The sequence below is a fragment of the Notechis scutatus genome, chromosome 6 (assembly GCF_049901735.1).
Source record: "Notechis scutatus isolate UNSWTSFEM ecotype Mainland chromosome 6, rNotScu1.2, whole genome shotgun sequence".
NCBI lineage: Eukaryota > Metazoa > Chordata > Lepidosauria > Squamata > Elapidae > Notechis > Notechis scutatus.
In genome coordinates, this window is record NC_142014.1 from 39,717,221 (window position 1) to 39,732,298 (window position 15,078).

The 15,078-nt window shown below is 35.1% G+C and overlaps 1 protein-coding gene across 1 annotated transcript in view; it reads left to right on the plus strand.

Annotated features, from left to right (window-relative positions):
• ZDHHC17 (zDHHC palmitoyltransferase 17) overlaps positions 1 to 15,078 on the plus strand; it is a 53,766-nt gene that overhangs the window by 26,976 nt on the left and 11,712 nt on the right. The window contains exons 8-12 of the mRNA XM_026667699.2: positions 8,334 to 8,459; positions 8,758 to 8,900; positions 9,835 to 9,935; positions 10,983 to 11,107; positions 12,283 to 12,345. Of these exons, the coding sequence (XP_026523484.1) occupies positions 8,334 to 8,459; positions 8,758 to 8,900; positions 9,835 to 9,935; positions 10,983 to 11,107; positions 12,283 to 12,345 (558 nt within the window). The remainder of the gene's footprint in view (positions 1 to 8,333; positions 8,460 to 8,757; positions 8,901 to 9,834; positions 9,936 to 10,982; positions 11,108 to 12,282; positions 12,346 to 15,078) is intronic.

Here is a 15,078-nt window from a genome sequence, read left to right on the forward strand (position 1 = left end):
AACTACTGTGGCTGGTTTGCTTTGCCCAAAGATCTCAGCTTAACATCTCAGTTTAATTTAGTTTTTTTTTTCTGGATAGGTGGGTACTCTTTCAAACCAAGCACTGAGCTACAAACGGCAATCATTTTATTCTCTTAAGAATATTTTTGGAAATACTGTAACTACAAACACACTGTATAGATCCATGAAAATAAAATATTCATATATTTATTAAAGAAAAAGCAAAGTGTCCTGTAACATCTTGAAAACTTTTTAATGTTGTTATTAGTGTAAACTTTTATGGGACAATATTCACTTTGTTAGATTGTTTTTCATCAGATCTTGTAACATCATTTGGATTAATCTTTAAGGTCCTGTGAGACACTAGTTTTGTTGTTAATTTTGTTAATTGCAAAAGCCCAATAAAGCCATGAATAGATTTATCTAAAAATAGCTTCCATAATCTGGAACATCTTTGCTTTCTCTTCATTAAATGGCAAGCAGCAGTTGGCCATGAACTATTTACATGTTTTGTTTTTTGAAAACTGCAAAGTAATGAATAGATGAAAAATCCTATAAAGAATTTTGTGGAACCTTAAAAACAAATACAGATACTATAACTTATATTTTCATCAATTGTTTTCGGTGAAGTGAATATAAGGCACAGAAGCTTTGGATTTAAAAAATTAATCTTTACAAAGCACAGTTTTTCTTGTGCTTTTGCTGCAGCAGGCTGATAAATCCAGGTATATAGTTACTTGTTTTATAATTCATGGGAGAAGGAGAAGATAACTCAGAAAGCCTGCAATGTCTGGACAATGGCAGTCCCAGAGAAAAAACCAGTTGATTTTTCTTCAATATGTATCTATAAAAAGAAAAGGGAATTAAAATATTATTCAGATTTGAGCTGAATACTCTCAAATAAGATATTATTTTAAAAAATAAAAAGATCTTTTTCAGAGTTTTCAGAAATATCCCTTCAAAGGCATATTGGATACTTGTTTTCTTTATAGCTGAATGCTAAATATTGTCTCCTAGTCAGTAAAATAAATTACATTTCTGTGTCTTGTTCTGGCTCAGGGTGAAAACCCAGAAACTCTTTGTGCTTTCTGTGGTTGAAATACTCAAACATGTTCCAAGCTCATATGCATTCCTTTTTCTTCTTCTTCTGTTTTTCCCCTATTTTCTTTAATTAATCCAGGGAAAGAGTAATGGAAGATGATTTATTACATCTTCTACATTGTAGTCTGGCATGATGGATGGTTTACTTTCAATCACCTGTGTTTGTGTTTTAATATTAGGAATGTTTAAAATGCTGATTTTGAGTAATGTAAGTGTATCATATATAAGGGTGTTAGGTGAAGAACTTAGATTCAGATATGTCCTCAGTCATGGAAGCTTACTGGATTCTTTGGCTCAGTCCCTGTCAGCCCAGCTTACCCCATAAGATATTATACATTGTCTTAGTGGACCTCCAAAGAATGTGGAATAAAATAAATATTTTTTAATTATGTATCTTATTACCCTCAGATCTTCATGCCAGTGTCAAAGCCTTATGCTGTTAAAAGAACCTGTTAAGTCACCACTCCAAAGAATCAAGATATTGATGGCCAACTTTAAAGCCCTCCTGAGGTTCTGGTGTAGCAAGTAGGAATTCATTTGGCATCGCTGAGAGTGTTTATTAGTGTTAGGAGGAAGGTTGATAATTGAAAATGACCCAGTATTCAATAACAATGGGCAAAGCATATAATTTAGGAAACATAATATTCTAGATAACTCCTAAACATTGTGTTTCTTCATATCTATTTGCTTATTTGAGAGATTAGTCTGTTGGTCTTCTGGAAATAAATCTTCTAGAATTGGAGGTAGGTTGTATTGCATATGTTCTGTCTATAAATGGACAGGTAGACTTCATTTGAAAGAAAAACATGGCAGTAGGTTTAGATCTGCTGGTATTTGAAATATATGACATTTTTATATTAACTTTTTTTAAAGTGCCTTTTTTCTTATCCAGCTCAATGAGAAATGTGGGCTTAATGTTTTTATTTTTTTTTAAAGGAGGAAATGGTTTAGAACAGTTTATCTAATATTGAGAGGGAAATGGATATAAAGGGTAGCTTTGAGTCCTATAAAATTAGTATAATTGTACCTTTCCAGGTTTTTTTTTACAGAATTGAAATAGCCCTCTTTGAAGCTCTGATCAAAGATCAATTAGAAATCCTACATGAGGCAGTAAGTGGGAAAGTACTGCTATGCTCAGGAGTGCTGCAGTAGGTACACTGGGGTGTACTAGATGAGTAGTAGATTCATCATCTTGGTCAATTTATCTACACTTATCTGATTCTGATACACCACCATTTGGTTCAGGTACTAAAGCAAGTCACTGAACACTTGCTCCTTCAGTGGAGTTACAGGATGATTGATAGCCATGTTCTTTGTCTAAGAAGACAAAGTCTTTTTTGTAAATTGGAAATAGGAATAGACTTTTTCTGTCATACTTTTTAATCGATTAATTGTGTGCCATCAAGGCATTTTCAACTAGAAAATTATCTGTCTCATCTCCACCGAGTCCATCCACCTTGCTGCTGGTTGTCTGTTCTCTTTCCTTCCACTTTTCCCAGCATTGAAGCTTTCCCCAGGAAGCTAGGTCTTCACATAATTTATCTGAAGTAGGATAATTTGAGCCTGGTCATTTGTATCTTGAGTGAGGGCTCTAAATTGATTTGTTTGCTGATAACATTTTGTTTATTTTTTGGGCTGTCTCCAGTATTCTCAGGACTCTTCTTCAGCAGCAGAGTTAAAAAGCATCAATATTCTTCATATCCTGCTTCTTCAAAGTCCAACTTTTACTTCCATTAAGGAATTTCACGGCTTGCATGATTCTGATCTTTGTAGGCAGAGTAACATCAAGAATATATTTTTCAAGGCACAAATGGCTGCTCCATCTAATGCTAGTCTGCAGTGTATTTTTTAAGTACTTGTTCCTTTATTGTTGAAAGTAAATCCTAAAAGACAAAAGCCACCCACCACTGATATTGTCATTAACTAATTCTTAGATACTAATTCTAAGATTAGTTATTTTACCTGTTGTGATTCGTTTAGTCTTCTTTATATTTCCTTTTTTTTTTTTTTTTACTTTGATCCTTAACGTTTATTACTAGAGCTTTCGGATCCTTTGTATTTTTCATTGCCAGAATAGTGCCATCAGTGTAATGCAGGTTATTGATATTACTCCTTTACCAACTTGGAGCCAATCTGTTTCACTATGTTCGGTTCATGCTGTGGCTTTCTGACCCGTATATAAGTTTCTCATGAGGACAATGAGGTGTTCTGGGATGCATATTTTTGTAATCATGTCCCACAGCTTGATGTGATGGTCATAGACAAAAGCATTTCTATAACCAACAGTGACTTCTTTTGGATATTCCTTGCTTTTCTCAATTATTCTACAGTACATGCATCAACTATAATTTCTCATACTCCAACCTTTTCTAAAGTCAGCTTGAACATCTGGCATCCCTTTTTCCATGTAAGGCTCTAATCTCCATTGGATGTTCCTAAGTATTATTTTGCTTTATCCAAATGATACATTAAGTAGAAGGTTCACATATAAATCAAAGGGCACATTTCTTGGTAAGCTATTAATAACAAATAAAGTAAATCTTGCAAATAGATATGCATATAGCTAATCAGGGTTCACATCTTACATCTCTTTTTCATAATAAAGATCTGAAAGCCACTTGCAAATCAGATCAAATCTTTATTATGGTCATAGACCAGCATGGAATGCCATTCGTTTGTTTGCAAAAGAATTGATTGTGTTGTTCATGATTATTGTACTGGATTAGTCAAATTTCAAGCCTTTTGATTTGACCTTGCATATTCTCGTAATTGCTGTATATCTATCTCCTGTTAAACAAGTCAGGACCGTTAAAACTGACACTGGCTTTGGTGGATTAATCCTGCCTGTTGAGCTAACTGATTTGTCGTCTGGTTGATTATCATCTATTATTATCACTTGATTCTGTTAAAAAAAAACAGTCTTACAAGTTTTCAAAGTTACATCAATGCTAAAAAATGGACTAATGACTGACCCTTGAAGTTCTGGCCATCACAGTGTCCCTGTGGTCATTGATTGTGATCCAGTTCACAACTTCTCAATTATGACATTAGGTGAGCAGTGTCACATGATTGCTAGCAAGGAAGGCTGGAAGTAATTCTGATAAGTCACTCCTGCTACTTTTTCCCTCCAAGGAGCCTCCTGTGGCATATGGGCCTCTTGCTGCCCACCCATGTTCTGTAGTGCCTGCACGTGGCATTCCTCCTCTACTTCTTGCCTGGACATTGCTTCCCATTTAACAGCCATTTGGGTCCTGGGATTACAATGGCATCCAGGATTGCCATCACTAAGTGATGTGGTCATGTGACATCACACTTTATGATGACATAGCTTATTGATGGCAATCCCAGTCCCAATTGCCATCATAACCTGGGATCTACCAGTATTGAAAAAGGTGCTGGTAACTTGCCTGATAGTGGGTAACTGTAACCATCACATTAATCCTCAGCTCACAGGATTACAACTCTTTTTGCTCATAGTTCTGAGAACAATCAAACATCTGGACTCAACAGTATATTACAGTATATCAGCTCTAGACTAATGTCTCAGATGTTAGATACTTAGAGTTATATCTTCATTGTAGATATTGGTGAAGAATGAGGTCTCAGAAAAAGTAATTAATTATCTACTGCAGCATAGAGGGCTTACAGATAGATCTATATCTATCCTCCAAATTCTAAACTCTCCTCCTGTCATTTCAATTTAACAGATATTTACTTAGTCTCTTGGTAGCTTTAAGTAGTTGATACACATTATATATCTTTCTGGGAATGATTAGCTCCTGTCCTGCCAACCTCAATCATTATGAAAGTCTGATACCCATATTATTCCAGTTAATGGAAAAGGGACTCTTGATTGGTCAAAATATGGATGTCACTGCTAAATATTATTTCTTTTAAAGCTATATGTTTGCTTTGTGATACTGTGACTTATGCGCACGGAGGGGGGGGGGCTTGGTAAAGTTACAGGTTTCCATTTCTAGGGGAAAAGCCATAGGGCAAAAGTTATTTGTCTCATACTGTACAAAGTGAAAGGAAAACAAGGACTGAAATCATTATGACAGATGCCTGTCTCTATGTGAGCATAAGGAGGTTGAGCGATAATGTTTATGATTATCGCTCAGCTTTCTTTCACTTTCTCAGATTCCCAGTTCTGAATAATTGATAATTCTATTATAATTGATAATGTTTTACACAACCCAATATTCTCACTATTTATTTTCCTGAGATCTAAACATACTGGCATAAAAGTAAGACATGGAGTTATAACTTCGTATTACAAAATCTTGAATCCATTCTTTCTTTTTCTCTTAAAAGTCATATGTTTGCATATAGGTAGCCAATTCAAAGAGAGAATGCATTGGGAGTTCAGATTCAATCTCTAAATTACTATTTATTTTATTTAAAACTTAAATGAGCTCTTGCTCTTGCGTCTATGTCTTTGCATGGCAGAGTTTTTCCACCTGAAAAACATAGTACTGTATCTTAGTCAGCTTCTGGTCAGAATGCTCATAATATACAAAATCTTTGCTCTTTCCACATAAGTGATTTTAATTTACTCTAAGAGACAGCTTGGTCTAGTGTTTAAAGCACCAGACCAGAAAGCAGGAATTCAAGTCCTGCCTTACTCATGAAAGCCAGTTGAATGAACTTAGGCCAGTCACTCTCTCTCAGTCAGCCCACCACATAAGGTGGTTATTGTGGGGAAAATAGGAGAAAGGTGTGTTGAATATATTCAGCACCTTGAGTTATTTGTAAAAATAATAAAGGCAGGATACAAATAAATAGATAGTTACTTTTAACTGGATAGGTGAGAAAAGAACCAATTATTTTAATCCTTCCGTAATGCATTTGTGATTCAGATTAAGAGTTCTGCCTGGAAACTGGGACTTGTTCTGTTTATTCTTCCTTTTTCCTTCTTAACCTGGCTCTGTTCACATGCTTTCAAATGCATGGTTCTGATATTAAAAATGAGGTGGAAAAGAAAAATTGCAATTCAGACTGTTGTACTTCAGTATATAAAAAAGAATACTAGTATTTCCCGCTGCTCTGGAAGTTCATAGGCTTCTGCTTCTTTCTCTTAACAAAAATAAAGTAGCAAGACATTGAACTGTCCTTTCTGTATTCTGTCCTTTCTAGTAGGCTAGTTAGGAATCATCCTAACATTTGTATAAAACTCCAGTGAACAAACTTTGGGGCTAAGTTGTTGCAGTGTTCTAGTTTGTCTTCGGGGACCAAAGCAATTAAGCAGCCTTAAACTATTATTAAATTTGCATGGTCTGAAATTGTATTTAGGTAAAACCACAATGAAAAGGTGAACCAGAGAGAGCTTTGTCCAACCTGGCATATCCAGATTACATAGGCATTAATTTCCTTGAAGCATGTGATGTTTCAAGGGAGAGGTAATATCTTGGGAGTTGGCGAAGTACTTTTTAAATGAATAGTGGAAATGAAAAGAAACTCCTCCTAAGAACCATAAAATACTGTGAGCAATTTTTATTTCTGTTGCAGTTTCTGATGATGATTTGTTGGCTAAGATTTTAATACTACTACCCAGGGCTTTTGTGTTCAAATCCTACCAATAGAAATTAACTACCTACTTCTCCATATATCTAGCTTCTATTGATGCTGGAGTGCATATGTGTAATCCTTGCAATTTTTACTTTGTTTCAAAGGATTTATGCCTTTTCAGGGTAAATTTCAGTTTCTGGTACCTGTTTCATTTTTTTTTAGGCGGGGGCCAAACGATAGAGGATTCAACCATTTTTCAAGCCTCCATGAATATTTGTTTAGGAGGGGAGTTACCTTCAGTAGAAGAGAGGAGGAGTGCAAAACTGGAGCTGAAGGTACCTTCAGTTGGTTGTCCTTTGCCTCCTCTGTTCCATAAGAACTTTTCTTTCTTTAGGTGTAAATGAGGTCTACTGTTTTGTCCCAAGTCTCTGAAAGAAAACTGTATTGCAGGTTTATTTTAATTTTTTAGGCATTGGAAGGATTTCTATATTTCATGATGAATTATATAAAGAGATTGCCACAATCTCAAAATGTTTTGTTATGTTCTGCAAAATTTATGAGACTTGCAGATTAAAGTGATCAGGACCCATTATTAATGTAGTGTATCTCAGAGGAAGGATGAAAATTATTCATTATTAATTTTATTTCTTATTAATTTTATTTCTTCTTCTCTATTATAGCAATGATTTTGAAAATGAAAACATTTCTTATAGTTTAAATTTCATACTAATATTAGCAGGTAGTCTTTAACTTACAACTGGTCATTTAGCGACTTTTCGAAGCTACAACAGATTCCCACAAAGCTACTTACAACATGTTATGATGGCTGCAACCCCCATCCTCTGCAGTCATGTGATTGTATTTTGGGTTCTTGACAACCGGCTCACCTTTACAGCAGTTTGCTGTTTTATAGTCAAATGGCCAGAATGTATAAGTCGTTTTTTAGGTTTCCAGTATTTACATCTAGTTTCTGGCAAAAGGCTCCTTGAGTAAAATTGATTTGCTTACTGTTTGCAGCATTTATTTAACCATTGCATTTGCTTAATGACTGCTGCGAAAAATGTAAAAATAATAATAATTCAGGTCCAATCATGTGATGCTTTGATTTACAACTTCAACGAACTACAACTATAATTCCAAGCTCAATTAGATTATAATACAGTCAGGAACTATCTATAAATAATGAAAAACTCCCAATTGCTCAGTTGTTGGATTAATCTTTACAAAATGCCCATAGAGACAGAAATATATGATCTTTATGCAATAAAATGCATAGAACTTGCTGACAGAATCTAGCAAATCAATTTTACTCAAGGCAAATATAAGCACTAGCACATTTTTAGTTAAAAATGTGAACATTTGGTGGGAGCAAATTGATGGGTAGAATTCTATTACATCACGTATAATGATGCTTAAAACATACTTTAATCTCCAATTGATTTACGGTCAATCTAAAGTATAGAGTAAATATCTACATGACATATTGATAATACATATAAACATATCTGTTAGCTAAATCCTGTTAGTTGATGAAATTGACTTTTTCTTGGCCTCTGCTGCTTGTTAATATGTGAAGGAGAGCCTCGTGTTCCAGACTAGTGAACTACATAATGTAATGAACTGATTTAATATTTGTAAAAATGTTAAATAATATTTTAAATGAAATTGTTACATATTTTCCACTTTTAATCTAAAATTATTTTAAATCTTTTATATTTTAATAGGGAGAATCGCCACTTGATTTAGCAAAGCAAAGAAAAAATGTTTGGATGATAAATCATCTACAAGAGGCAAGGCAAGCAAAAGGTTATGACAATCCATCTTTTCTCAGGAAGCTGAGGGCTGATAAGGTGAGAACTATATTTAAAAACAGATAAACTTTGATTTTGTTGACATGTAATTTCTTGAGATGATGTCAAGAAGTACTTGAAAACTTATGCTTTTGTATCTTTTAAATTGACTTTCTAAAAAATAGCTTTTCCTATTGGGGAGAAGTGACTGACCATAACTAGGACTCATATATTTCACTGAACATAGTTCTTGTTTGATCCTTTTAAATTAAAGTTACTGTGAAATGTTTGCGTAAAAATATATTTTTGCAGTGCTTCATTTAAAAAATAGAATAATTAATATTTACTACTTTTGTAGGAATTTCGTCAGAAGGTGATGCTAGGAACACCATTCCTAGTTATTTGGCTGGTTGGATTTATAGCAGATCTTGATATTGATTCTTGGCTAATCAAAGGACTAATGTACGGTGGTGTTTGGGCTATGGTTCAGTTTCTTTCCAAGTAGGTAACCTCAAAAGTTGATTTGCTTATTATGTAATATACTATCATATATATTAAGGTGCTTCTATTGAAGGGGATTAGTTTTATTTAGTTTCATTCTTTCTTTATACATAAATATTAAGGATAGATAATGAAACATGGAAAATATTGGGTATCTTATGTAAGGAAATGTGCTGTTCTTACATCCTAACTTCTTCATATTTGCTCATGTTAGATGCTACAAGTGGCATTCATAATGTAGCTTTCAATGGGAGTTTTTCCAGATTGATATCAATATATCAATCATTATTTCATCTTGTAGTGTGACAGTGAAGAAATTAATCAAAAGTGGTTCCTCTTTCACAATTTTGGTTTGATTGTCTGTTAGCCATAAATGTTGACTTGTCTTTATTAATGAATTAACACACTTTCCTTGTAGCAGTGAAAATATTTTTTGTAATATCTGAAGAACTTTGTTTTCCTGTCTAGTTCTCTCTTCTCAGTATTCTTTTTTCTCTTATTTCTCATTGATCATTTTAGAAAGGGGGAATGCATGGAATTTGTGTGTGTGTGTGTGCAAATTGACATAACATTTGTAAGCTTTACTGGACAAATGTTTAAAAATTCATCCAGATGGTTGCTAGTGTTATATTTGCTGGACAAATTAATTATAACACTGTTAATTCCCAGCATCAGTCATGGTAGATTCCAGTTTTGAAATTGGCTTAATTGATACATCATGTGAGGATTGTAGGCTGAACAGATGCAATTTCTGAATCAGTTAGTTGTGAACCCGACAAGCATTTATCAAATGATATATTATATATATTTTTCCCAGTGAAATGATCTATTTTAGCCTACATGATCTTTTAAACAGATTCAACTATTTTCAGTAAGCAACGATATATAACATGTATACTAAACAATTATGTGATGTTGTTTCTCTGTCTTACAGATCATTCTTTGATCACTCCATGCACAGTGCTCTGCCTCTTGGAATCTACCTAGCAACAAAATTTTGGATGTATGTGACGTGGTTTTTCTGGTTTTGGAATGATATCCTTTCTCTTGATCTCAGCAATTGTGCCAGAAAGACTATTTTAAGTGTGTAGAAGGGAATAGTGCAGATTTTCCTTGATAATATACAACAGAAATAAGTTTGGTTAAAAAACCTATAAAATCATTGGTTTAAATTATTCCAGGCACAACATTAAGCGAAGTTTACCTGGCAAAATGAAATTTATTCAAAGTGGTTCATGAAATTCTTGGAGTTCTCCTTTTAGTATCTTCCTTTTCCTAGATTCTATAAGCTTTCTCCCTTTTTCACTGATTATCAAATTTGGTAGAGGTTTTTTAGTAAACTTGAGTAAGAGCTGAAAACAGTAACCCAATTTTACACTGGAATTTTACCGAGGCTGAAGCCCTGGTGGTTCAAGCAAGCTACAATGTGTGATTAAGAAGAAATGATTGCCTGCCTTGCCTGATGGAGAACATGGTTGTGGAAGTGGCCCAGGTGAAAGAAGATTAGGACAGAACCAGGAGGAAGGTGGTAGACAATTCATCAGATGGTCATCCACTAGTAAATCTTTTAAAAAAATATTTGTATCCCTTGATCCCACTTGTCTGGACAATTTCTGTCCAGTTTCCCATCTTCCCTTCTTAGGGAAAGTGATTGAAAAGGTGGTTGCTTGGCAGCTTCAGAGGGTCCAGATTATCTAGACTAGGAATCCCTGATGCCCGGGCCATGGACAGGTATGGGTCCACAACCCAGTTGGAAACTGGGCTGTGCAAGTGGCAAGTGTGTGAAGCTTCATTGCGCATGCATGGGAGCTAGGTTGTGCATGGAAACCATCTTCCCTGCTGCACCACTGCTGCTGCTGGTTCATGAAGCCAAAAAGGTTGAGGACCACTGATCTAGACCTCTTCCAGTCAGGATTCAGGCCTGGTTATGAGACAGTTTCCTGTATCAGGAACACTCTTTGGTATCTAAAGTAGAAATAAATTTAATTAATTAAAAAACTTTGCTTTAAAGGACACTGTGATGTTTTAAAAATAAAAGTTATATTAATTTGAATATATATTTACATTCCTTAATAATTGTACATCTCAGTTTTCTCTTTATCCACCTTCCATTTCTTGCTAATAGTGTTGCACTTTTCTATAATTTTGGGAAGTCCTGGAAATCAGATCCAGGAATAATTAAAGCCACAGAAGAACAAAAGAAAAAGGTAACAAGTTTTGTATTTGTTAATAAATAGTGAAATGTAGTTTCTTGATTGAATAGTTCCTTTATTGATTGAGGGTTCTTTCTTGATTGAATATGACTTCTTAGTTTCCTTCCATCCCTTGCCTTGGAGATTATGGGCTGAGTTCCTTAACCTTTATCTTTTTGTCTCTAGATGCATTCCTCAGAGAAGCTTTTGTACTTTCGTCTCTTACCACATTATAAAAGACATAGTTTCCTGTATTTGGACTCAATTTACAATCCTTTTATATTTGAAGATAAACAGTAGTAACATTTCTGTGCTTAATATTAGGAAGAATTATTAGCAAAGGTCACTGAATTAACTCACCATTATAATGTTGGCAGAATTATTATTTAGAGGTTATTTTTCTGCAGAAAGTATTAAATGTATTTTACTTGAATACCTGTTCACTTTCTTGAATATTTTTATAATGCATTGCCATGATTAGTAGCAGTGATTGTAGGGTCCCTGTAGGTGATATGTGTTTGTTTTTGCTCCTGTCCAGTTTGTCACCTTTTATTTCCTTGTTCTTGTATCTTGTTACATTATTCTATTCATTTTAATGTTGGTTATATGTGAAATATCCAGAATTGTTGGGTAGAACACAAAAGTATAATAATAATAATAATAATAATAATAATAATAATAATAATAATAATAATAATAATAATAATAATATCAAAGCTAGCAGTAACTAGTAAAAAAATTAAAATAATATGTTAAAATGAATGGTAAATAACCATTTTTTAGAGTTTAAAACAAGAGTAATGTTGCTTATAATTATGAGACCATCACTAAAAAAATTGTGAGCTTATGAACCTTAACAATATTGTGTTAACTGAGATCTAAATTTTTAACAGATTTATAGAAGTACAGGCAGTCTTTCTAGTGACGGATACAAAACATATAGAACTGAATGATAACAATCCTTTAATTGGGCCCAATCTAACAACAAACACAGCTGATTAGAATGAGTGTTTATATGCTTTAATTGCTTGGCATCCAAGCAGCAGAAGCAGTGAAATTGCACAATTTGATTTACTTGTCTGATACTCAGATGGTCTATATGCTAATATGTCTGTTTATAAAAATGTACATAGTATGTTCTTAAAAGTTCTTAAAAGTTTTAATATGTTTTTTGTTTTATTTTTATACAGACAATAATGGAACTTGCAGAAACAGGAAGCTTGGATCTCAGTATATTCTGCAGTACCTGCTTGGTAGTATACTTTTTCCCTAATACATACAGACACAGCTTACTTGAATTTAAACAAAACATTTTAATGTTGAATGTTTTTTTAAAATGTATACTTTAGGAATGCAAGATAATATATTCACATAGAATATAAGTCATCTTTTGTTCATTCAGAATTAAGACATGTGAAAACCATAAAGAGCAGTATCAGTATTCTTGTTGATATGAAACTTAAAGTAGGCTATCAAGGTTCCTCACTGGAGTCTTCATACTGATAAAGCTGCAACATCTGAAAAATAGTTCAGGTGACTCTTGTTGGAAATTTGAATTAAAATATATGTAACATTTTGTAATGAACCATATTAAATTAGATAAATTCTGACAGATGGCTGTACCAGAGGTTCAAGATAAAAAAAATTATACAGAGCAGCGGTCGCCAACCGGTGGACTGCGGCCCACTGGTGGGCCGTGAGAAAATGTTGGTGGGCCACAGAGAAATCTCACCCGCAGAGCACCCCCCCAAAGCACTTCATCCAGGCTGCACAGAAACACAAGGCTGTGCCGTCCACATGGCCCGCAGGAACGCTCCCCGCCCACTCACTCCTTACCCAGCAAACTTGCCTGCTAAAATTGGTATTTTTCCGACTATCATCTGTTCTGCTGTGCTGGAGATTTAGATTAGCTAGGAAGCAGGAAATGGTTGGATTTCTTGCTTTCTAGCTAGTCTTTAGATCTTCGACTCTGCTTTAAGTACAGCCGAACCTCCCTTAGGACTGAAGGTTTGCTTGCAAGCAAATTCCATGCAGACTCACGACAAGCAAATTTGAGACTGAGCTAGCTCATGGCAGATAGATAGATCACTGAATGATTCTGTGAGCAACTCAATCTGCCTGCTTTGCCTGATTTTGGATAAAAATTGTCCTTTTTTATAAAAAATTCAATATTTACATACATGTGTGTTGTGAGTTAATTTTGTGAGTTTGCTTGCAAGCAAATTTTATGTGACAGACTGAGCTAGCCAATGGTAGATGGATAGATTTCTGAATGAATCTGTGATTCTGTGAGCAGAATCTGCCTGCTTTGCCTGATTTTGGGTAAAAGTTGCTCTTTTTTTATGAAAAATTCAATATTTATATAAATATTTATAATATTTACATACAAGCCATGCCAGCCAGTCACATGACCACCAAGACACAACCACAAATTAGGCCATGCCCACAGAACCAGTTAGTGGTCCCTGGGATCTAAAATTATGAGTTTGGTGGTCCCTGAGGTCCAAAGGCTGGCGACCCCTGATATAGAGAAATCCATATAAAACTACAGGGTTAGGGTTAGATTTATTTATTTAGCTTTGAATACCTTTCCTAGTCAGCAGGATTAGAACTCATATAAGCAACATTTTAAAAAGGGGTTGATTTTTAACACATCTTTTCTAGATTGCCAAGCTAGAATGGGCAGAATCATGCTTGGTAAAGTGATCTCAGATATTTCTGTGCCATTCCATATAGGGTTTTATAAATATTAACTAGCACTTTGAATAAGTTCTGGAGGATTGTGTAGCCAGCGCAACAGTCTAAGGATACATGTAATTCTCACATAGCAAGTTTCCCCCAGCTGATAATCTGCTTTCTCAGCACCAGTCCAAAACTAGTCCCATTGAATGCATTGCAGTAATACATTAAAGCAATAATCTGGGACTGAGATACTGTTGCAAGAACATCCCATTCACGGTTGGTCCCTCAGGCCACAGCTTCAATTTCTTATTTCGCAGGAGCTGTAGGTCCAGAAGGCCTCTGATCACAAAACAGCTCTTTTATGGAAACTGTCCCATCAGGAGCAAACACGTGGCTATTATTGCTGGATGTTTGATAACACTCAGTCATGGTTCACACTTTAATAACAGATAGGGGCTGTGGCCATGAGGATCTTTGTATCATTTCATTTCATGCTCAGTTTTGGCTTTTCGTAGATCAGAAGGATTTCTCACAGTCACTCATGCCTTTGCCACCAATTTATGGCATGTGCAATGTGTTGTACATGGGGCTTTCCGCTATATGATGTAACATGCAACAGATGGATAGTTAGAGGTACACCAAGGTTTGCCCATGCAGTAATACTACAATTAGAGCTACACTGGCTGCCAGCTAACTTCTGGGCACACTTAAAGGTGCCCTTTGCAACTGCCTGGCACAGAACCTTAGTATCTCTGAAACTGCCTTCTTCAAGTTGAATTGAGCTGCCCAATAAGATTTAGGAGAAAAGACTTGTTGAGGATTCTACCATTGAGAGATGCCATTTTAGGAATTCCCCGATTCAAGTCTTGATAGCTCGTATAGTTTGAAATAGCTCATCCTCAAATATATGAACCATTTTTTATTGGTCAGCCAAAGCAAAAACAAAACATGGCTCTTATGAAATGTATTTGGGAGCTACTCCGAATGGTGGCATGTTGGACTCAATGGTTATAATTGTATTTTTGTTTTAAATCTTATAGTATTGATAAAACCACTCAGTGTCCCTTGAAATGGAATAGCATTTTTCGGAGTATAGGACGCTCTGAAGTATAAGATGCACCTAGCTTTTGGGGAGGAAAACAAGAAAAAAAAATTGGCCTCTGCTTCCCAGCAATTTGCCTCCTTGCAGCAAACAGCAAACAGCCTGATCAGCTTCAGCACAGCCTGATTAGCACAAGCAGCTGATTGTCATTGGATCGGCCTCCTGGCGATCAGCTGTTTCAGGCTGCAGGGATTGCCATCGC